This window comes from Apis mellifera, linkage group LG1, assembly GCF_003254395.2.
Source record: "Apis mellifera strain DH4 linkage group LG1, Amel_HAv3.1, whole genome shotgun sequence".
Classification (NCBI taxonomy): Eukaryota; Metazoa; Arthropoda; class Insecta; order Hymenoptera; family Apidae; genus Apis; species Apis mellifera.
This window is the reverse complement of record NC_037638.1, coordinates 17356330-17379394: the sequence shown is the minus strand read 5'-3', so window position 1 is coordinate 17379394 and position 23065 is coordinate 17356330. Positions and strand designations below refer to the sequence as shown.

The 23065-nt window shown below is 30.7% G+C and overlaps 1 protein-coding gene across 1 annotated transcript in view; it reads right to left on the bottom strand.

The window, feature by feature from the left end:
- LOC724835 overlaps positions 1-23065 on the bottom strand; it is a 91615-nt gene that overhangs the window by 17631 nt on the left and 50919 nt on the right. The window contains exon 5 of the mRNA XM_026440859.1: positions 7826-8047. Within this exon, the coding sequence (XP_026296644.1) occupies positions 7826-8047 (222 nt within the window). The remainder of the gene's footprint in view (positions 1-7825; positions 8048-23065) is intronic.

Here is a 23065-nt window from a genome sequence, read left to right as displayed (position 1 = left end):
ACTGAAATCTGATAATAGTGAATAGAGAAGAGCAACACTGTTTCAAACGAAAGATAAATGAAACAAAAGAGAATAGATCGACATTTATGCGAGTCATACTAGAGGCAAATGTAACAATACGATATTGTTATTCGTACTGATAACCTGTAAGTTTGGAAAATCCTATTTTCAAAAAAATATATAATTTAAAATAACTTCGGTAAATATAGTTTTTTAGTATTACTTTTGCGCAAACATCATAACCTCCATTGTACCTCCAATTCGAATTTTTTCTGTTTCTAATTTTAAAAAATATCAGAAAACCTTTCAAAAGTACATAGAAGATATTAAAAAAATTTTAAATTTACTTTTCAAACATCTCTACATTATTATAAATTGCAAAATTATTATTGGAAGATTTCTTCTAGAGAAAAGACTATAATAACAATAATCTAGATTTTTAAATTTTCGTCCAATGCAAATATGACAATAATATTAATTCAATTACGCAATATCTCGAAATCATTGATTTCTACTCTGTAGCTCTTTAACCTCTCTCTCGCTCTTTGTGTAAACAATTCGTCAGTATACGGCTCCAACGACATTAGGCAAGTGGTGTATACGTCAAAGCGAGAACTATCGTACCATGCTAATACGATCAATTGAGGGTCTCGTTTACGTACAATTCCCTAATATTACAACAGATTCGTGAATTATTCGATCTGATCGCATAGACGTACGCATGAATAGTTAATAATGAATCCTAATACGATCTCTCCATCTCTATGAATAATCTAAACTAACCTTCTAAAATTTGGACGATTTTCGTGCTTTTGACCACCCTATGGTTAACCTGTTCAGACTTTGGAGAATGTATTGACTGGAATAGGATACTCTCGAGTTGAAACTACTGAAACTCTCTGTATCAGTTGGTCGATAGTTGTTATTGCCAATAACTGCTATCAATTTCTGATTAATAGTGATACTAGCGGGATAGAAAATGTTATATAAGGGATACAAGCGTTGATGTGGTTGTATAATTTAGAACATTGAGTTGATAAAATTGGAAACGAAAGTTCTGAGAAGTTTTCAATTTATTTTATCACGAATTTTTTAATTTTTTTAAAACATACAGTTTTGTTAAGCTTGATTTCAATTGAATAAAAGAAGTTGTTTCTTTTACAGTAAAACTTCTTTTTGAATGTCGTGAAGATTGGAATCATTACAAATTCCTTGTCTTCCCTTTATAGTTTAACATTTCTCAACGTATAAATAATAAATATGGAACGAAATTAAAACAGAATAATATATTTATTCGTTTATCCAACTAACAGAGGAATTCATTTTTAAAACTATAAATTTCCTTTGAACATTTTTATAAATTCATTTAAAAAAATTAGAAAGAAAGATATCTATAATCTCTTCGTTCGACCTACTTACAAAGTCAATTACTCGCTCTAATCCCTGTCACAAAGTGCCTTTTTCACTTTGCCCATACGAAATAAAACCGAGAAAAGGATAATCTCCCTCTGATCCCTCGCCAAATACGCGAAATCCAATTCGAAAGAAGGAAAAAGAGCGTTCGAGACAAACGACTCTATACCTTTCATAGTCGGTCATAGAAATTCATAGCCGATTTTCCGGTTTAAACGCTGTAAAATTAAAACAACAGAAATTGGTGGCGAAAACCTAAAGAAGCAGCCTATCTTTCCTCATGAAAAGAATAGGAAAACATTCGTAAGATACTCGATTTGCGCGAAGATAATCAATCAGGGAAAAAGAGACAGAGATAAAGAGAGAGAGAGAGAGAGAGAGAGGAACTGGAGGAGAGTAGCTGTTAAAGGCTCCAGCTGCGTCGCATCCAGGTAATTATAGGTGCATACACCTAGGCCGAGACTGTTTCTTGGACGAAAGCTCTCCAAGTTTCCGCGGTGGCTTTCGAAGCGGTATTCTGAGTTCCGGTTACGTGGGTTTAATGAGTTGGTCGCCGGGGCGTGTATAATACAACGCACGAAACTAGTTGGCCCCTACTTTTGTCATCGTGATTAAGTTGAACTCGGTCGAATCAGCGTATTCAACGCCTCGCTTCTTCCCTTTTACCCTCCCTGCCGTCGTTTCATTGAGATCGTTGGAATTACTTCGACGACAGGAAGGGTGATATAGGAAATATAGGGTGTTATAATCATGAATTTTTAGATATTTTATTTCTCCCTCTTTTTTTTTATGTAAATTCTTTTATTAGAGAAGGAATTTATTAGATTGATGGATGTGAAATGAAATTTTCTGAAATTTTTTAAACTAGATTTTGAACTGTGTACTTTTTACAGACGTCGAAAAAAATATATATATATTTGAGCTTATGTAGATATGAAAATTTTGAAGGTATCTTGAAAAATGTTAGAAATATTAGAATTTGAAATATTGGTTTGTGATTCTTTCTTTTTTTCTTTTTTAAATTTATGGAATTTTTAAAATTAATTAACATTTAACTATGGTAGTATGAATATGCGATATCTCACGAATGTAATTTTTTAACATAACGTGCTCTATATCCTCTCACATTCGTCTAAATCTTTTTTCGTGACATTGATGCAAGAGTTAAAAGAAGCATTCGTTATTTATGCAAATTTGAAATTAAAAAATTTATGCTCGTGCTGCATTTCAAAATTTTAGTTTTATCAGTAATACGAATGAAATAATTCAAATTTTAATTTTTTAACTTTTAATTTCAATAATTTTTTGTTTAGATCAAAATTTTAGATTTTAAATATATAAAAATTAGAAAAAAAAAGATTATAGAAATCTTTTACAAATAATCATTAATTAAAAACGAATTTCCAAATAAGTCTTTCATAAGCAAGATCTTGTACACTTTTTTTTACAAAGTTTCCTCGATAAAACTGATTGGATATATGTTAAAAAAAAAAAAAAAGAATTCAAACATCAATTCATATCAAGCGGATCGACCGATATTAATTTCTCATTGAATAAACTAATAAGAGCAGGTTTCAAATATCGAACGAATAAAAATATCAAAGTTAAACGTATTAAACATAACTTGTAATAATGGATAATGTGAAGAGCGGTTCGAGTACGAAGGTTGTTTAATATGATATTCCAAAGACTCTCCTCTCTCGGCGTAAATGTATTCAAATGAAATTAAACGAGTTACGAAGAAGTGGCTAAACGCGATAAAAAAGGCAAAACTCTTGGATAAAGGGATCGTTCCTTTCTCCCTTTTTTTCTCTCTCTCTCTGTCTCTTTTTCTTCAGTACGTTCGAGCATCTGGAAAGAAGAGTACCCGAAGCAAGAGAACTCGCGACTGGAAACGCGTCCGAGTGAATAGAATTCCAATTAAAGCTTCCAAGACTCGCGGAAGAATCTTTGAAATTCAAGTTCCATGATTCAATTTTGTCACACAATTCGTTCCGACTGCTGGCTAATTAGAAATTTTCGGGCTGAAACGTTTAGCGTGTCCTTATTCATTCGTGGACACAATAATATTCGTAGATTAATTTTAATGGTAATTGTTTTTGTATAATTATATAAATGGATTTATGTGAATGAATTTATTGGCCTTTCGATAATTAATGATTTTGATCGTTTTTTTCGTTTAAATTATATTTGAAGCAATTATATTATATAAATTATAAATTTTATATTGTCTGATTTTAAATTTTTTCTCTATTATATCACTATTGTCTCAAATGAACGGTAATCAATAATCAAAATTTGATACAACAAAAAATTACATGATTAAAAAAGCCAGTATATAAAATTTTCAGAAATTTTAAAAAATTCCTACTAATTTACATTTTGAATTATGTCAATCACTCAATACAATGCAAGTCAATTATTAATAATTATTGACTAATAAGATCGCTATTACAGATACCGACAAACAAAGTCAAAACAAAAGAGAATAGAACAACTGGTAAACGACTCCAAATCACCGAATATTAGCTTCATTTCCGACAATTAACAAGATCTATTCTCTCGCTTTTTTTACTTCATTTAATAAACTTGCCTCGATTCGAATATCTTCTCCTCCATCCCCATCTTCATCGTCATCGCGCTTCGAAGCGAGGGCGCGTTTAAAGGAATCAGTAGACAGGAAATTAACTCGAGAAAATCGCTTTCGAAGTTTCGAACAACGAGAGGGGGCTCCCTTTGTCGGTCGTTCAATCGCCACAGAACGTTTTATCCATCGGGTCGTCACTTTACGTATTTGCTCGTTATCACGCGTCGTCGTGAGATCGTCGTCGAATTAATTGCGATAAATATTTGAAATGAAATAGAGCGGGATGAAGAGAATATCGTCGACACCTTGACTAAGACTAGGTAAATTTGCTTGATGATTAATTAAGGTAGCTTGGTTCCACATGGTTAATTGTACTCGAGTAGTGTGCACATGTATTTATTGTGTTTAAACGTGTATTTTAATTTTTAAAAATTTCTTATCATTTGTTTATTAAGTTGTAATTTTATCGAGATATGATTCCATGTCATTTTAATCTAATTCAAATATCCATTTTCACAAAACATGATGTTTGGAAATGGATATTTGAATTAGTTACTAATTTAGTAATAATCTTTTTGAATTTAATTAAAAGATAGTAGTTCTTTAAAGCATGAAATTATAAGTTTGAAAAGAATTTTAAAATAATTTTAGAATGTAAATAAGTGTATTAGTATATTCTTTTATCATTTATAGATTAAAATTATCAATCACGAACGAAACTAGCTAACATGAAATGCGCGAATTGTTTCTCTTTTAACGAAAACATATTAAAGTGGAAATCGATTAAAGTATGATCGAACAAAAGAGAGAAAATTCACCGTACTATATCACATTAAAATTTTCATTATGCACTCAGAGCATCAAAAGCTTCGCGAATTATGCAGTACTAATTACAGTTACAATGCTGTATACTTTATAAGCGTTATTTAAATTCAGAAGATAATTAATCAAAAATTATTTCGTTAATTAATTAAACCTAGAAGATCCTTTGATCCTTGAAGATATGTCATCTGTGGATTCAACTTTAAAAAATCTCCAGCAATCTTCCGATGAAAAAAAAAAAAAAAAAAAAAGAAAAAATTTCGTGTGGATAGACAAAAGAAGCGACAATTTTGCATTATTAACCTTTTGAATATCGTTATATAAATTATATATATACGATATTAAAACATATTTTTCTTTATTCCTAATATTTAGATCTTTAATTTATAATTTAATAATCTTTATATAAAAAATACTGCCAAGAATCGAAGTACTCGTTTGCAAAAGATTAAAAACGATGTGTTTTTCTTCGTTCAAAATATGTTCATCGTGCAGGCAAAGAGGGAAAAAAGAGGAAGATATCTCGACTAATTTAGGAATGCACAGCGTATTGTTTATTATGAAGATGTACGAGTTTCTTTTTCTATTTATAGTGAAATGGATTCAATATGGAACGGAGAGGTAGGGTGATGCATCGAATCTTAATAAGAAGAATATAGACGATGGTATGATTGTCTGAACTAATTTAGGAATGCACAGCCTGTTCTCTTGGTATATTTTGCGTGCTCGTGCACGTGGGGATAGTTGTTATATGAGGCGAATAAAGATGGGAATTGTTTCTCGAAATATGAAGATAGTGTTGATAATTTAATATCTAATAATTGACTTCTTTATTTTGGTGTAAAGATAATTTTTAATTTCTTCCTTTTTTTTCTATTTTTCTTTTGTTAAAGCTTTTTTAATAAATCTTTTCGGGATAATTCAAGTGAAATGAACAAACAAACAAATGAATAGAATAGTGCAAGCAATAATCGAGAAAAATTAAAAAGTTAATGAAAATGAGAGATAATTAATTAATCGTAGTTGAATAATTTTCAAATTGAAAAGAGGTCTATTTTTAATACTGCATATTCTCGAGTTTTCTGGCACTGATTGGAGTCCAAGTAGTAACGTCCCATATTGGTCAGACCTGGCATCGAACTATTTCTGCCTCAAATCTCCACTATTCACCACTGCTATTAGTAATACCAGTGTACCAATGACACGTTTCATGTTTCTAAAGTAGAACCAGCTATGCCATCCTGGACAACAGAGATCGACGTCTGCCAGATATCTAGTTTTCCAGCATCTGTCGTGTTTCAATGATAGCGGATTGCAGGGAATTGATGTCTCTCGTATGTCGTTTCAAGGAAGAATAGAATCAATTAACTTGAATACATTCCACAGAAATATTTATTTTACTCGAAAATCTTTGTTAATTGATTGCACAACATATTTCTCTAATGATTAAAATTACTTATAATTAAAAATACAGATCACATAGCAATATTAATCTTATTTAATCATCAACAATTTTAATGCAAGTAAAATATTTCTCAAATAAAATTTTTAAAATCAAATCTCTACGATTTGCCGACAAAATTAATCTTCTTTCAAAGACAAAAAAAACAATATTATTCTAAATTTTCCAATATTATTCCAAGATCTATTTCAACTTTGCAATATGAATATCTTATTCTACGTAGATTTGCAAACAATTGGTTGGCAATTATCAAAATGCAGGGATGCATGACGAATACGATCGTTGACCGAATTCCAGAAACCGTATCACGTTTTGAGCAATGACGATTGGTTGCATCTGGACTTGTACTTTCTGTAACACGAGATGCACGCTCCTCCCTAGGTTTACAAATCCAAGGCTATCGATTTCCTATTAGCATCAGAACCGCCAACCGTTATTGACCAAGAAAATACTCGTGGATTGGCACGGATCACCAGATAAGAGTTCTACGTATATATCTATGTACATATATATATATATATATATATATATATATATATATATATATATATATATATCCAAGGTATATAAATCATAAAGCAACGCGATATCGGCGTTACATTAACCCTAATTACGTTCGAGCGTTAATGTTCGCGTTTGATAATGAGTTTGGTTTCGCTAATGCTCGATGTTTATGCACGCGTATGCCATGTATCAGTGCGGATCCAACCGACCGTGTTAAGGTGAGAAATCGTGTCAAGCAAACATGCGTGCGTATATGCGTGCGAATAGATCATGAAAGTGATTCGAAGGAGAGATCATCAAGCAGATTGATTATCGATATGCATAATTGGTACGTAAATTTTGGAAAATATTGATTCATAGAATGTGAAGATACAGAATACTATATACCATTTAGAATATCGAATTAATTGGGAGATAAATCTTTTCAGATTATTGTGCATACATCGTGTAATAATTAGATATTAGATATATTCAAATATGAAAGTATTAGGTAAAAGAACGAGTATAGAGAAATTAAAATAATTTTTAGATCGACATTCTATTGTAATTCTTTTTTTCTATCTCATTTGTACTTTTTTAAATATCATTATAATATATTATAATAATTGCTATGATTTCTCCTTACAAAATACTTTCTTCAGTGAAACATACCGCTCGAAAAAAATTCTATTTTTTTCTAAAAAAAATCTAGCAAAACAAAATAATATTTCAATATTCTTCTAATGAATAAAATCAAATAAACGAAAAGAAAAATTTGCACCATTCATCAATATCAACAAAGTATTCCAATTTTCTGCAAATGTAAAAACGCATCAGCCAAGGGAACGAGGATCGCTTTCGCGCGCACCACGAAATTAGTTCCACGATCCCTCTGACACAAAGCAGGAAGAGGATTCACGAAGTTCATCGACGTCGAATCAGTTTGCCATACATAGATGCAACTCGTGAGAGAAGCAATTCGAGCGGTATGTTATGAACGTTAGCTCTGGGCCTCGAATTCTGCGAGAGGAAATAATTTAACACCCGCCATTACTCACCATCGTTGTTGGTTCTTGCCCTGGGTGGAGATGAGCTGACCGTGGGGAAATTTCGAGACACGTTGTCCCTCGGCTGTGATTGTGGTCCTTCAAGGTTAGGGCTAGGGCTGAACTCAGCTCTGAAGTCAGCCCTGTCGAACCCTTCCTCGAACTGATGCATCAGATCCACCTCGTCCACTTCCACGTCCCCTTGGTATTGTTCTTTCAGAACCGCCCTTGGTACTAGAAGCAAACGAGCGGAACAAGTTAACGAGATTCTTTGAAAAAGTAAATAGGGAAAACTAACATATATTTCTTTCTTTCTTCCTTTTTTTTTTTTTCCATTTTTAAAATTACTTTTAACTGGAAAAATCTTCTATTAAAGTTTGCTCATTATACTCGTGTGTATATCAGTATAATGTAATTGTTTCTTCTTTGATTTTGTTTTTTTTTTCTTTTTGTTTTTGATAACTATTGGATTTCTTCTTGAATTGTTCTTTATTCAGATTTTCATTCTTTTATGGATATTAATAAGCATTATTTTGATTAAATATTTTTAAAGAAATATGATTTTTTAATAAGAATAAGCGAAGAGAAATATTAAGAATTTTGTAATAGAGAAAAAACGATTTTCTTTCTTTGTTAGTTTTTAATAATTGATATTCATTAAATAATTGTTAGGTAGAGATTTTTTATTAATATATATTAGCAATAAAAACGAACCTATTTTCTTTTTATCATTCAATTCTTTAAAGAAAGTAAGTTTCAATTTTATATGAAAAATTTTTCATTTCCACTAATTTTTTTTTTTTATACGCAGAGAATAACATTACCAAGGAAAACGTATGAATAATTTCGAACTTCAAATGATATTATTCACGAATCATTTTCTTGACGACGTAAACAAACGAAATGAAATAATCTCGATTTCTGCCAATCGAATAAGATTCTCCATTCCACAATCTGACAGTAGTCGATTTATTTCCGGTCGCATAATGTTCAACTTCGATATGTACATACGCTATCGATACATCGCATCGTGTATGCAATTGCATTTCAGACAGACAAGTATGTAGACGCGAAATCAGTGTCTTGCATTGACACGAACGTGTTGTACAACGGGCTTCGAATCACTCTGTCACGTGAAAATTTCGCATGCCATTTCATCAATGTATTTATAAATCAACTTAAATTTCGAGTTAAAAGATCAACGCGTAAATTGAAATTCGAAATAGTTAACTGAACAAATATACTTGACGAATTTAATTAAGATTTTTTTCTATAGATACATGTGTGATGCATTTAAATTTCATGGAATTCCAATTGCGAAATTTTTATTTCTTTAAAATTTCTTTTCTACATAAAGAAAGATAATTCTTGAAAAAAATATGATTTTCATAAATGCGTCATAGCATAGCCTTATGAGTCTTTACCTTGAAGTGTAGCATGATGGCGTAATAAAAGCTTAAATGGCTCTCCCGACGAAGTTAGAAGTTATATCTTTAGATGGAGCGCAAAAATTTAGACGATGCATCTCGCGATGCAACAGCACGAATAAGAAAATTCTTTCTTTATCGGTTAACGAAGTTTGGAGGGAAATTCGAAATGAACCGTAAAATTACTTTTACGTGAATTAGCTTCATATTCCTAATTAATAAAACCGACATATAAATAGCCACGTTTCTTGAAAACAAATCTAAAAAAAAAGAAAAGATAAATTCAAGCTACATTAATAGAATTCTTTTCGTCTTCCTCTTCACGAATTATTTCTTTACTTTAATTTACAAATTATATCAAAGGGAAATAAAAATCCAAAGATCAAAGATTTAAAAAAAATAATTATTAATAACTATTATTAAAATAATTTCATCATTCATATAATTTTTAATAATTTCACAAAGTTTGACGCTAATCAATTTAAACTGATATTCGGTAATTTCAGCGTTTAAGAATAATTTTCATTTCGCGAATATCATCTGAGTGCATCATCCGTGTAATATCTTCAAAATTTAAAAGTTATTCGCGAAATAAGAACATAATTTCCTAGAGAGACGAGCAAATTACTTGTAAGGATCGCAACGCGTGCTCCACGTAGTTTAGCAGAGCTGTTTCTTTATGCCGGGTCACGAAAGCAAATCTCGTTTGATGTAAAACGCGGTAAAATTATCTCCGTGCATTTTCTCTCGCGTATTTCTACACTGTGTTGCGGCCAAGAATGCGGTTGATAAATAGCAAAGGTAGCGACACACAGGAAACCAGAACATGGCGTAAAATTTAAGGAGAATTCAACGCTTGTTGAAATTGCTGAATTTTTTTTCTTTTTTTTCCTTTTTTACTCCCCCCTTTTTGTGGAAAATTTCGTCTTTGTTTGTTCGGCAATAAATAAAATTATATTTGAAAACAACTGTTGGAGTCGTTGAAGAGGGAGAGTTAAAGAGAAAATACAGGGGGGTGAAGTCGTTGCGAAATTGAAATACAACTTCAAAGCTGCTCGAAACTTGCGAAAGTTTGTTATAGTTGGCTGTGTTCAACATTTACGCAAGGATTAGGAAGTTTGTGATGAGAGTTCGGAGCGCAATTAGAGGTTGAAAAAGTTGTTAATTCCGCCCGTTGCGTGTTAATTATGTAATTCGTATTGGTGCATGTTACTTTCGATCAAGTTTAATGAATATTTTTTCGAATTCGATTCGTAATTTAAATTTCTTAATTTATTCGATTGACTTTGAATAGATTAACTTTATATTTCCTCCTTCCTGATTAATTTTTACCAATTATTTTTCAAGTCAATCACCGTGTACAATACGAGAAACAAATGTTTTTCTTTTATTTTTCTCGTTCAATGTCTCAGTTTTAAATCAACGAGAAGGGAATAATGAGAAGGTAGGGACATAATTAAAATGCAGATATGGTAATTTTTCTGTAAAATATAACAGAAGCCATTGGAAAATTACGATACGAGTAAACCACCAGTCTCGAGTGCTGGAAGTAGCAACCCCTCGTATAGTTTACTTACCGCGATTAATAATTGCAATTTAACACCAATGTTGTGGTACCGGCCAGCACAATGGGTTACGTTAGCCCAGTGCAGCTTCGATGCTTTAACCGAACCGGATACATTATAACGCCCTCGTCCATGGATAATGGGAAAATGCAAGAGAAAATGATAGAGAAGATGCATCGATGGTAGTGTTAGAAGTGTTTCGTTTTTATCGAGTATTGAATAAAAATTATATTGGATATTCTTGAATGATGATGATCTTATAATGTAGCCATATATGCCATATATGCCATATTGGAAAAATGAGGCAAATTTTTATTTATAAGTTTTATTTCTTTTTTAATTATATTCGTAGAAATTTTATTCTGCATAAATATCTATAATGACGATAAAAAGTCTTTTTTTTTCTTTTTTTTTTAATAATTAATTCTTTGAGGGAGAAGTGATAAAAATGTTTAGATTTATAATAATAATCTAATAAAAATATAAATTCAGTTTTGAGTTTAATACATAAATTCATTCATTGATTATTTATCCTTCAACAGATGCAGCGTTATTATAGAATATTTAAGTATATATATTTTTCATGAATTAAAATTATATATTAATTAACAAGTTGGTTATATAGATAGTTATAATGGTTAGAATTCTTTTTTAAAATTAAAACTTTGAAATTTTATATAGAATTCCCATTTTTATTAAGAAAATGTTTAGATTTTTGTATCGTAAAATAAAATTATCCAAAAATTTTTTTTTAGAAGATTCCTGTATTTGGAAATAATTATATGCCGTAGTTTATTCTCACAAGTTTATTTTTAAACAGATATATTAAACGTTGATGAACAATAATTGGTTATACATTTCAAATGTAATTATTTCCACAACCTCATGCTGGCAGGAAGTACGACAATGAGCTTAAATTATTTCAATTCTGTACGTTGAATAGCTGCTAGAAACTATAATCTCCATAGTCGTATTAGAATCGGATAAAGATAATATAATATAACAAAGGAAATATGACAAAGGAAATGGGATACAACATATTGTTCTGACGAAACGTAACTATACTATACTATACTATATATTGTTGTCGATAATCAATACAATTATGAAGAATCGATATTTACATATATTCAAATGTGTCAATAATAAATTCAATAAGGAAATAAGGAAAATTAATATTCTCCAAAACGAATTCGAAAAAAATATTTTATATTTTTGTTGTCTCTCATTACATTCCAATTTATTTATTTTGTTTTTCTATTTTATTTTATATAGAATGTAACATTATATCATGTTACATTCTTTAGTTATCTTAATTATATTATAATGTATGATTCTCATTGTTATACATATGATTATATTATTTCATCCCACTGTTACGTTATTCCATTATACGTAATACCTATGATAATATATTTATATTATATTATACCTATTATTATATTCACTGACTAGTAATCATGTATTATTAATCGTATCTTTGCCATATATCCAGAATATTTAATATTTAATTAAATTCTTGATATTCTTGTTTCAGAATATAACAAAAATGAATTTTCTCGGAGAATGGCTTTTCGAACTGGCTCTCGATAGTTAAGAAGTTTCAGAATTCAAAACTTTCTGAATGGTTATTTAAATGGCTAGATAATAGAGTAAATAACTCGTGGTAATCAATAAAATACGTAGACGAGTTTTCAAAATATTTTAAATAGTTGAGGGATGGTAAAGGGATCAATTTAGAATTTAATGAAACTCTTGAAAGTAAATCGAGGCATTAATTATTAAAGGAAAAATAATATTTCATTAATATTTTGAATTGATTTTTAATTAATTATCTTTCTTCACTTATGTTATACACATACGTTCATCATGTATCATTTCCAAATTTATAAGACCAAAAGTGAATCATGCTATTTCCAAACCAATAATACAATGATACATTTAAAAAAAGGAAAAAAAAAGAAACAAGATAAATAAATAAACTACTCGTATCGATATACTTCCCTTTGTAATGATCGAAAGAGTTAAAAGCATTCGAATGGACAAAGAGCGGGAAAAGGACAATCGTGTAAAACTCGCGTTCGAAACAATGCTGCACACGAGGAACAGGAAGGATAAAAAGAACATTCCGATCAATGGACCAGCAACGAAATGGCAAATGGCTGATGCGATTTGCAAATAATGGTCGCAGTTACCATTAACTCGAAAACCAAGTTATCGAATATGTATTCGGCCAAGTGATTTTATCGCGTTCTCTATTGTTGTTATCGTAATTCCACATTTCAATCCGCGCCGCATTCAAAAGCCTATTCCGCCGTGTAATTGAATACAATATCGAGAGCTCTTTGCGAGGTTATTGTGTGCGTGGGGAGCACGATGGGCAGATCGTAAAGGGATCATCTTATTTTTTTTTTTTTTTCAATGGTGAACAAATTTTGGTATCGTTTCGATGTCTTTTTCGTTTCGATTATTTGGCGAATGATTTTATTTATTCGAATGGATGGTAAGTCGATTGTAAGTTGGACATGCACGATAGGAATTAAGTTTTAATGGGATATTAGCGCGCGATAATAGTTGAAATAACACGCGCGTTTCAATTTTGGTTACAGTTCAAGTTTTGCATGCTATTATCCGAGAATTCGCATTGTGCGCGCTAGAGATTGGACTTTTAATGGACACAAATTAGAGATTTCTCTTTATTTATATTTATAATTTCTTTCGGCGATAAAATTCAGGATGGACCGAAATTTCATATAAAGTTTAAACAATCGCTAGTTATTATCTGCTGTTTGGTAATTAAAAAGACACTGAAGATTGCAGGGGACTATATTAAAAATGAATTGTAAGATGAATATAAATAAAAATAATTAGAGTTAAAAATAGAATCAAATTTTTATAATCCTGTTTTATTAATAGTCGTTCAAACTTATCTTCTCCAATATTCATAACAAGCTCGCACAACAATTCAACAAGTATCTACGTCTCCATTAAATATACAATTCAATCACAATTGAAAAGCACAAACAACGGAGAATATCTTGTTAAAATTTCTATCGAACAAAGTTTACAAGGATCTATATGAATTCGTTTTTTATATGAATTCTTTTAAACAAGATCATAAGTAACAAGTTTATCCTCCATGCCAACCAAAGGATCGGTATAACGATGAAGCTTATCAACGTAACGTGGATCGTAATAACTTGGCACCCCATTGTCCACCAGGATTCCAGATAGAGGGAGTGTACGGGCCACCACGGACCCGGATAATTATGAGGACATGCAATTTATAGGAAGCACGTGTGGCTTTCGCCTCTTCGATCTGTGCAAACCTCTTGAAACCGTGGTATTAACAGGTCCTCGTTGGTCCAAACCTCGCGGCTTATGGCTAAGAGGCATTAAACGTCACTGATGCACTCATACGTATATGAGAGGATAGGATTTTGTTATCCCATAGCGTGCTAACAATTATGGATAGCGAAACGTTTGAACGGAGTTCAAATGACACACGGTTAATTAGACAAAGTTGCTGAATTTGGGATTAATCAAGCATTCGATCCGTGATTATGACAGGATTAAGAAGAAAGGATCAAATTTGGGATAGATTCGTTACAAATTCTTTTTCTTTTCGAAAGTTGTATAATAATTTAATTTCTAAAGTAAAAAAAAAAATTTTGAAAAAGAAAAGGACGTATATATGCATCTAGAGTTATTAAACGGAGAATATAGTTCGTGCTTAAGCCAAGCTGAAAACTTTAAAAGCAAATAACTTAAAAACTTTCGAATATCTGTCTTAATATAGTGTATGATTTGTAGACAGGAAGAATTCTGCTACACTGTTCTAAAAGTTTCGTTAATATCGACGATCTTGAAAGTTTCTTCTTATAAGTAGAAAATATAGAATCGTCGAGATAGTTTTATTCTACCTAATACTATATAACGATTGAAAATCAAAAAAGTCTACAGTTTACGAACAACTTGGACCAATCCAATTAGTGATCCAGGTAGTTATTCTCCAAACGAGATCCTCCATCACGCAAACCATAAAACAATCTCGAAATGTTCCGTGTGGCTTGTAATTGCGAGATTTCCAATGGTGGTTCGCATAAAGCAACATTAATTGTCCAATCAAGCGGCCAATCGAGGCACCCTGAAATCACTGGCTGATCTCAGATGCGGATCAATGTCGCCGATTCGTTCCACCGAATCGAGAATGCCAGTGTGTGATGCAATAAAGCTTTCAATGGAACCAGGAAGCGAGGCTGGTCCGGTCAGGCAATTATTGTCCCCCGATGACCCATCAACAAGAGATACAGTCGTGAAAGCTGGCAAATCAGAAAGGTATCCTATATTTCGTGGGATCCTTGGCTATATTCGTGTTAATAAGACTCTAACCCTGCAGGTTCAATTTCGTTCAAGAAAATCTTTTTTTCGCAAGAAGGACAATTCGAGGATCATTCCCCGGTCGATCGTTGGACCGAGGAAATTTGAAAGATTTCTTTCTGAAATAACCTCGATAAACTCGTTGTTCGTGCAATTAGAAGATATTGCGAAGAATAAAAAATAAGGAATATCGTACAATTGAATATCAATTTTGGTAATACAAAATGAGAAAGCTTATTGGAAAAATTTCTAATTACAATCGATGTACAACCAGTTGATAAAATTGATAGAAATAATTGAAATTAAGAAAATTATTCGATATTTCATATTCAAGAAACATATTTTAAACAAACGCGTTAAAAATTACTTTTCAAACTGAACGAATAAAAAGATTGTTTATTTCCACATGGTGTATAGATCGTAAAGAAATCGCTATCATGGTCGTCAAAGAACGGATAGAAAAGAAAGGAAGGAAAAAGTAGAAAAGCGAAACAATGACCACGGACATCACGACTAAAAATTTCCACAAAATTCCATCGGGACACATCCGACACGTTGGTCAGAGCCTTCCGCCACTACAGTTTCCGGCTGGTTTTTATCGAGGCCCGTTCGATCAGCCACATTCAACGCGTAAAATCGAAAATCGTTTTACGACAGCGTGCATCGACCACGAAACAATGTCGCGTTCCTATTTTCTCATGGAGTTTCTCTGTCACAGGCAATAAGTGCTGCACGAGCAGAAATAAATGGGCCACTACCGGGAATGGTTATGCCGAATAAAATGTTGCAAGAATAATTGCTATAATGGTTTCATTTAACATTCGTGCAGTTTCCTCGATATGTTTTATATATATTTAAAATTAAAACCAAAAATTTCGTGAGAAATATAACAAAAATAAAAAAAATATTCTCTTTCTTCTTCATCTCATTCATCTTTCCAATTATCAATCCATTAAAATAAAGAACGTGCATCTTCTCCAACGACACGTTAATTTGAACAAAATCAGGAAAAGCTTAAAATAAGATCAAACAACAGTTTTACCAAAATTAACACGTCAATCAACCAATGTTCGATCTTGGCAAATTGAATGAAAACAATCCTTTCGCGAACGATTTCGCATATCATTCAGCTTCGAACTTTTTTCACGCACGAAGAATGGAACAAAGAGGGTCAAAGGCATCTCAATGATCGTGGAGCAGAAATAAATTAACGTTTGCACGAGGGATTTACGTGGAAAAACGACAAGGACCGCGGACCGAGCCGGGTAAATAAAGTAGAGCGTTACACGCCGGAATAAAGTAAACTTGTCGCCGTGGAGAAATTGATTAATGGAAAGTCGGTGAGTGTGCAAGGGCGAGCGAGAAGGGAGAAAACTTGAACTTTAAAACCAACTATTAATTACGAGGGGGAAAGTTTCGGGCGAAGGAGGCCCATCGACATTGTTCGAAAATAGAGAGGAGCGAGATGTTGAAAAGTGGAGAGTGGAAGAGAGAGAGAGAGAGAGAGATAGGGAAAGAGAAGAAATTCCACGGGAGAAAAGAAACAAGAGTGGGGAATTGGTTTCCTTGTTTGCAGACTTGTTTGACTTACAGTGAAATCTACCAGTTCGAAATCTAATTGTGAAAAATTCGATTTGATAATGCGGCGATATTATGTTTATCATTGCAGATTTTTTTACGAATATATGTGAATATTTTTAATTTTATACGAACAAATACTATTTTTTTTATTTCGAACAATGATTCAAAATAATTTTTTTTTAAAGAGGAAAGGAAATGAAACAAGTGAAATTTTAAATAATTTCAAGATCAATTTTTACAATAATTTCATCATTTCTAGGATCAATGATAAATCATTGAAAGCGAGAAATGTGCGGAAATAAACTCGGAAAAGCTTTTTAATGTTTTTATCGAAGTGAAATGCACTTTTTGAAGGCGGTATAAAATATTAGAATGTACATTCGCATAAAACAGGATAAAAATAACACAAGAGCACGACACGGTGAAGTACTTAGATTTGTAACACGCGAGTTGAAACTTTGACAGTGAATAACTCAAATAAGTCATAACTGTACGTCACGTAGGAATATCACGAATCAACTGATTTCCACCTCGATATCTATTCACAACGACGCTTGTTTAGCAAGAGTATTGTTTTCCTAAAATAAAATTTCAAAATCTAAACTCGAAAACTTTTTACAAATTTTACTACTGTATTTTTATCTTATGTCAATTGTCCAGAGAATTCGAATTTATTAATTCTTTTAACAACAGCCTGATTCAACAGCCTGATACAATCCCATTAAGTCATTAAAAATTCAATTAAAATATATTAAAAAATCGTCAAATGTAACGTTGTTGATAAAAAAATTTTTTCATGCAACCAAAAAACTCGATTTCCGAATTAATCCGCCGAAATTCGTCGTCGAATTCGACCGAGAGTAGGAGTATCGTTTCCAACGATGCAATTAAGCTTCGAATTGCAATCAATTTATGCGGCTTCATTAGCGAATAAAGGGACAATGCGATATTGTGTTTCGAATCGGGGCGAAAAGAAAAAATTTCGGGTCTATCGAAAAAAATCAGAAAACCGGTTTTGAGAGGACCAGTGATTTCGTTTTAATTCGAGAAATAAGCGGAGGCTACCCTCTCGAGCCTCATTTTTAAGATCTGGCCAAGTGCCAGGATTATGTGTCCAAGTGGAACAAAAACACTTTTACTCAACCGCAGAATTTCTACGAAGGAGAAGAAGTAGAGTGAAAGATATACAGAGAGAAAAACAAAGGCAGAGGCAAAAAATTGACTGGAAAATAATGTGTTGCGAAATATTAAATTGAAAGCAAATTTTGGAATACTGTGTTGGTGAGATTGAATTGTATTGAAATGTATATTCGAATGACGAGAAGGACCATTTTCACATTTTTAAGTAATTGATGCATTCATTGTGCATCAAAAAATATCATTTGAATGGTAAAGAAAAATTGTTAAAAATTATAAAGATAAATATGGTAATTAGCATAGTTTACTTATATTGTCTTTAATTTTATCGTTAATTATTTAAATATTTTCTCCTGATAAAATTCATAACGTGTTCCATACAATATTTCTTTAATTATAGTTTTCATTGATCAATCTCATATAGGGTATATTTCTTGTGATTTTAATATTTTAATATCACGAATCCGACTAGCTAGAAATTCGAATTGTTTTATTCAATTGAGAACTAGGGTAATTATGCGATATTGTCCGTGGAACTTGGTTGTTTCAAATTAGTTGAATAGAATGGAATGGATCCGTGTATGAAAGGAAATGGTTGTTTCATTATTCAAATGATTATGGAAAAGGAAATGTAATTTTTATTAATAGAAAAATAACAAGAAAAGAAATAAATTTTTGTATCACCGTATTATTGTATAAATATAAAGATCATATATCTTATATATAATATTTATTAATAAATCAATTATTGTTTTCAATTTTTTGTTTATAAAATATACTATTAAAAAACTTGAGATATAAAATTTTATCGCGTTAATCAAAATTGAATAACATGAATAACATTTATGGCCCATATAACGTCCCATTGCTGCAATTTTTCATTGAATAATAAAACAAGTTTTATTATATGAATTTTATTCGAAATTTTTCGTCGTGTGATAAATATTCAAAAGCTTTGCGTATGAAATATTTGATTGGAAAGTCGAGCAAAATATATCAATAATTTCGGATAACTTTATTTTATGTAATATTTTAAATGAACCGAAATATAACCAAAATGTCATTAAATTGAATTATACAAGCTTTTCATTTTGAAACTTTTAAAAGCAATCAAATAATAATTAAAATTCACGAATTAGTTTCAGAAGGAACAGATTATTCAAACTTTTATAAAATCAATATTTTCTGAGACAAAACTCTTTAAAAAGAATTCATTAATCTTCTATTTTATTACTTTGTCTGATCTTATATATTCATTTTCATAATGCTTCATTTTAATAATACAACATCGTTAATAATACAAAAACAATATTATCATATAGAAAATTGAACAAAGTTAAGACAATTATTTCCTATAAAAGTATAATAAAAATAAAAGCAAAAAATCTTAAAAAATTTAAACTTGTATAAAATTATCTTATTTAGAATATAATAAATTTTAATTTTAATTCACATATATTAATATTAACAAACATTTAAAAATATTTAAAATTAAGTAAAAGTAAAATTTATTTACTCTTTAATACTTGAAATTAATCCTTATTATCTTGAAAAAAAATTTAAGTTTATTGTTCTGTGTTATTAAGTGTACTAATGATCTTAAACGAAAAACTAAACGAAATATAAAATGTGATGTTAAATACAAGAAGAGAATTATTTGCAGAAAAGCTTTTATCCCTAATTAAGCTACATGATTACATTCAAGCAAAAAAAAAAAAAAAAAAAAATAAATGAATATTATAATAAGTAAAAGCAGGTTATTTTCCTTATATTACATTATAATCTCGCGTCTGATAAGCTGATTGTAACTATTTAATTCTATAGATATATTTGTTTCATGACTTTTCACAAGAAGTTAATTATTTTTATTTTTTGAAAATTTCTTAATTTCATTATAAATGAATATGTTTAATTCTTCAGAAATTATTGATCAATAAATCATCAATAAATCAATAATTAGCCCGATATATTATCCTCTAAATTGTTATAAGTTTAACGTTAATTAAAAATGATTACACTAATTTATGATAATGATAATCTGATCGTAATTCAAATAAATATATAAATATTTTATACGATTAATTTGCATGTGTCACAATTATTACATTATTATTAAATTGTTCATTTTGTATGGAGAATAAATTAATAATTATTTTATTATTATTAATCTTCCGTATAATTAAATATATTCACTATTGAAATTTATTTTCAGTGTACGTATATTTTTAATAATTTTCTAATTGATCTAATATTATATTATTGATCATGTTCGTTTAAAGGTGGAAAAATAGAAAATAAAATTTAAATGACAAAGCGATTAAACGACAATATTTTACAAAAATAACATGTGCACTTTCATTCAAATAGTCTATGCAGTAATATTTCGGAAACAAAAAATAAAAACGAGAGCAAACGAAAGCAGAATTACGTGGGCTACTTTGCATCTCTAATTTACTAGAATACTTTTACCATTGTTTTTTAAATTATGCGTTTAGATATTTTATACAGGCTGCACTTAATAAATAATAACATTTTTATGGCAAAAATGGCAATGAAAAATCGATTCTAGATCCAGAGAAAATTCGTTTATAAAAATTGAATGACAGCGACGAAAAACACGTAAAAAACGTGTAATAAAATAATTATTTTTTCCCCTGAATTATTATTGTTCCAGTGCTTCAAAGCTAACTCTAAAAAAATAATTTGAAAATTTACCTCTGCCTTTTTAAAATATTTTATTCAGAGGAAAACCTCTGTGGCCAAATGTATGACTACATTATAAAACGTACGTACAATGTTCAAATAAATTAATTATTCTGAAATTTGTTCAACATCGATAAATGCATTAAATCGATCTATACGTCGTCATAACGCGTTTAAAAAAATTGAAGCGAGTGGTAAATATTGAACTGAAAATCTATGTCTCGATTTTTCTGTGGAAAAGGCCGCAAAAAGTGGTCTCTCGAGGTCGACGAAACGCATTTGTGATCCTTCACACCCCTTTGCAGAAGCAGTGGTACGTGTTTGAGTTACGTAGAGGCGCGCTGACAAATACCATCTGTCGTGTAACTTTACTGCACACCGGTGTACAAGTGCTCTGAGTATATTTTAAACCCGCCATGGATCATTTTTATAAAACCGACTCCTCTTTTAAATCGAAATTCGACACTGTAGCAAAGACATATGACAAAAACGTGGAAATCGAGAATCGTTGAACATTATTATCGTTCAATATTAGAATTAGATATGTACATAGGTATTTATGATAAAAATTATTTTAATATGATAAAAACTATAAAATTTTTCTTATCGATGTGTTTTAGAAATTAAAGATTGCAAAGATTTTTCTATTCTAAAAATTTTCAATTTATATTTTATATTTTATATCTTTTGGAGATTAGGAAATAATCGATTTGAAATTTCCATAAATCTGTAGACAGTTTTATAAAATCTTTCATGGTTTGTTCATTGCATTTTTTGAATTTTAAGTTATTTATATAAATATGCTTTTCATTCAAATGAATTTTATAATTAAAATTATCTTTCGAATAACAATCTTATATCAACGTTTCAGGTTTCGATCGATAACTTTTATCTCTGGATTTCAAACTTATTATAGTCGCTGAAGCGAAGTTAATCATAATCAAAATTAAAATCTTCACTGCAAAATCTTTAGTTTGCATATATTATAACGTTGTCATCAATACGTGTCATTGTGAAGCAAATCATTTTCATTGGTTTCGATTGTTCCCGTTTTTATTGGATTAAAATACGAACAGAATGCAGTATCGAATATGCATTTTATCTGTCTCTATTGTATTCATAAATGCTTTTCAAATTTTATTCCAAACTAAACGATGAATAGCATAGTTATTTAAAAAAAAATAAAACATCGGCTAAATACTTCAAAAATTCTTATATATACAGAAAATTTCATTCATCAAAAAACCATTCAGAGAAACGCAAAAATAAATATATATATAAATTACAAAATAAAATTAAAATAAAATATCTTTCTCGCATTCGATAAAAATATCTTCACAAGCTTGAATATTTTGCAAATTTTCTACAAAAGACTTCAAATTATTATTTCCACTATCCATCGTCCTCCAACTACCCCGATTTCCTTTCAATCTTCAAAATTAATGTGAGAACAGAGCCTCGTCCGGAACAAATTGCACGAGTTTCCATTCATCTTTCAAGCGAAAGAGAGAAAGAGAGAGAGAGAGAGAAAGAAAGAAAGAAAGAACTCTTTCTTCCTGCCAAGGGACAGGAAAACGTAGCACATCGGTGCATCGACGTCGAGACGTCCTCTCTCACCCATCCACTTAAGCAGATAAGGGTTGTTTCCACCCGCTGTAACTTTCTCGAGTGTTCCCCCACTGTGTTCCCCTGCGCTCTTTTCTCTGGCACACAATACTGCGTACGATATTGTTGTTTGCATACTCGTTCGAGTTTACCTGGATGGCAGGGAAGAGTGTTACGTGGACAGGCAACAACGGTTAACTTCGGATGTCGCAATAGTCACGTGGGAAACGGATGATATATACGATACGAAATACGAAAACCGACAGGGACAGATGGCGCGTGTCGGATGTAATAATTCTGTAATTGAAACCCGGAATGTTTGTGCATTGTGTATTTCTGTTTGCCATTGTAACGCTTATCTTGGCTTTTTCGTTTTTATTATTTTTATCATCGATCGAGCGTATATTATTATAGATGTCTGTAGATAGATAGAAATATGCAGTTTTGTACGTTTGTGTCGTGATTTATATTGCGCGCTACGATAGCGATAAATAGAGGAGAATGAAATATATTTTATTAAGAGGAAAAAGTAAATAAAGAAAAATAAGAGTGGAATATTAGATCATTTGTAAAAATAATATCGCATCGTATATATATTCGAATGAAATGAAATATGGAATTAAGATCATAGAAGTTATCGAGATCGTATTGATGAGAATCAAAGATCATAGATTATCGAAATTGTGATATTAACACTCAAAATCGTATGGAGAAGGCATAAGATTATCCAATAAGTTATCAAGGAATTGATCGACTGAAAGATTATTTCATAAGAATTATTCCATAGGAGGATTTATAGGAGACTGATTCTACCAATAATATTTTATCATCCATCTAATAATATCCATTATAAA